Source organism: Caenorhabditis briggsae (genome assembly GCF_000004555.2).
Source record: "Caenorhabditis briggsae complete genome, chrIII, whole genome shotgun sequence".
In the NCBI taxonomy this organism is placed as follows: Eukaryota; Metazoa; Nematoda; class Chromadorea; order Rhabditida; family Rhabditidae; genus Caenorhabditis; species Caenorhabditis briggsae.
The window spans coordinates 12,756,197-12,757,329 of record NC_013490.2 but is presented as its reverse complement, the minus strand read 5'-3'; the positions used below and the strand labels follow the sequence as shown (position 1 = coordinate 12,757,329).

The 1,133-nt window shown below is 35.6% G+C and overlaps 1 protein-coding gene across 1 annotated transcript in view; it reads right to left on the bottom strand.

The window, feature by feature from the left end:
• The window catches only part of Cbr-zhit-2, a gene marked incomplete at both ends in the record, with an annotated part of 2,970 nt that extends 2,394 nt beyond the window's left edge, over positions 1-576 (bottom strand). The window contains 2 exons of the mRNA XM_002642795.2: positions 4-176; positions 430-576. Of these exons, the coding sequence (XP_002642841.2) occupies positions 4-176; positions 430-576 (320 nt within the window). The remainder of the gene's footprint in view (positions 1-3; positions 177-429) is intronic.
• Positions 577-1,133: the final 557 nt, after the last annotated feature.

Below are 1,133 nucleotides of genomic sequence, written 5' to 3'. Positions count from 1 at the left end.
TGCCTGCTTTTACCTTCAATTCCACTCCAATCACCGTCCAAAAACTTTTGCAGCTTCTCCTTATATTTCTCTCCCTTATCACTGATATCGTCGGCTCGTTTTCCAGATAATTCATTTTTCACCTGTTCTTGATAGAATTTTTCCGAGCAATCGGAGTGGTTCTGGTGACGATAGCACTGCAAAAAATTGATAGATTTGTAGGTTGTTGAAAAATCGATTTTTCGAAAAAAAAAAATTTCTGAAAAATTCAAAAAAATTTTTTTTCAATTTTCAATTTTTTCGAAAAATTCTTTCAGTATTCTCATTTTCAGTCAATTTCAGCTCGTGATATCAATTTTTATCGCGATTGGACGATTTTGAAATTTTTCGAATTTTTCAAAAAAAAATTTTTTTTTTGAAAATTGATTTTTATAAAAAATCAATGTTCACCTTAATCGTACAATACAGTAGATCACATCGCGGACATTTGTACAGTTCGCGTTTTTCGATTCCACAAATTCCACATTTTTGGAATACTGAAGATGATGACGTGGCAGATGTAGAAGACGTCGTTGTGGTAGCTGTTGTGCTGGACATCTGGAAGTACAGATACCGTAAACACCCTAATAGAACGTCACCCCAAACCGTAATCCTTTGAGCCCATTTATCTCTATTCCTGTCAGACATATCAAAAAGTGGTCAACTGCCGAACTGTTCTTCCTAATTTCAGGAACATTTTTGTCAGTGGACCAAATTTTGATATCTCTTACAGGGTCCGAGAAAAATGGGCTCAATGCTGGAGGTGGCGTTCTATTAGAGGTTTTAGGGAGATTAATTTTGCCCCCCGGCGACGATGAACATTGTAGCCGAAAATGCATTTAAACGCAAAACAGCAAAATGCATTTTTCCGTTTTCTTTCAGTTCTTTCAATGGTAAAAATGGGTCATGGAGTTATGACACATGACCTATATCATTGGAAAGAGGAGAAAAAGTTATGTACGAATATGGAGTCATAATTAGCTGTACGTTCAACAACACGGAGTAAATTAGTTCTAAAGCTCTAGAATCCCTTCTTGTTTTCCTCAATTTCAATAGAGATTTTAGATCGCGTGAACACTACATGAATGAATCTAAAATCTCTATTGCAAATTGAG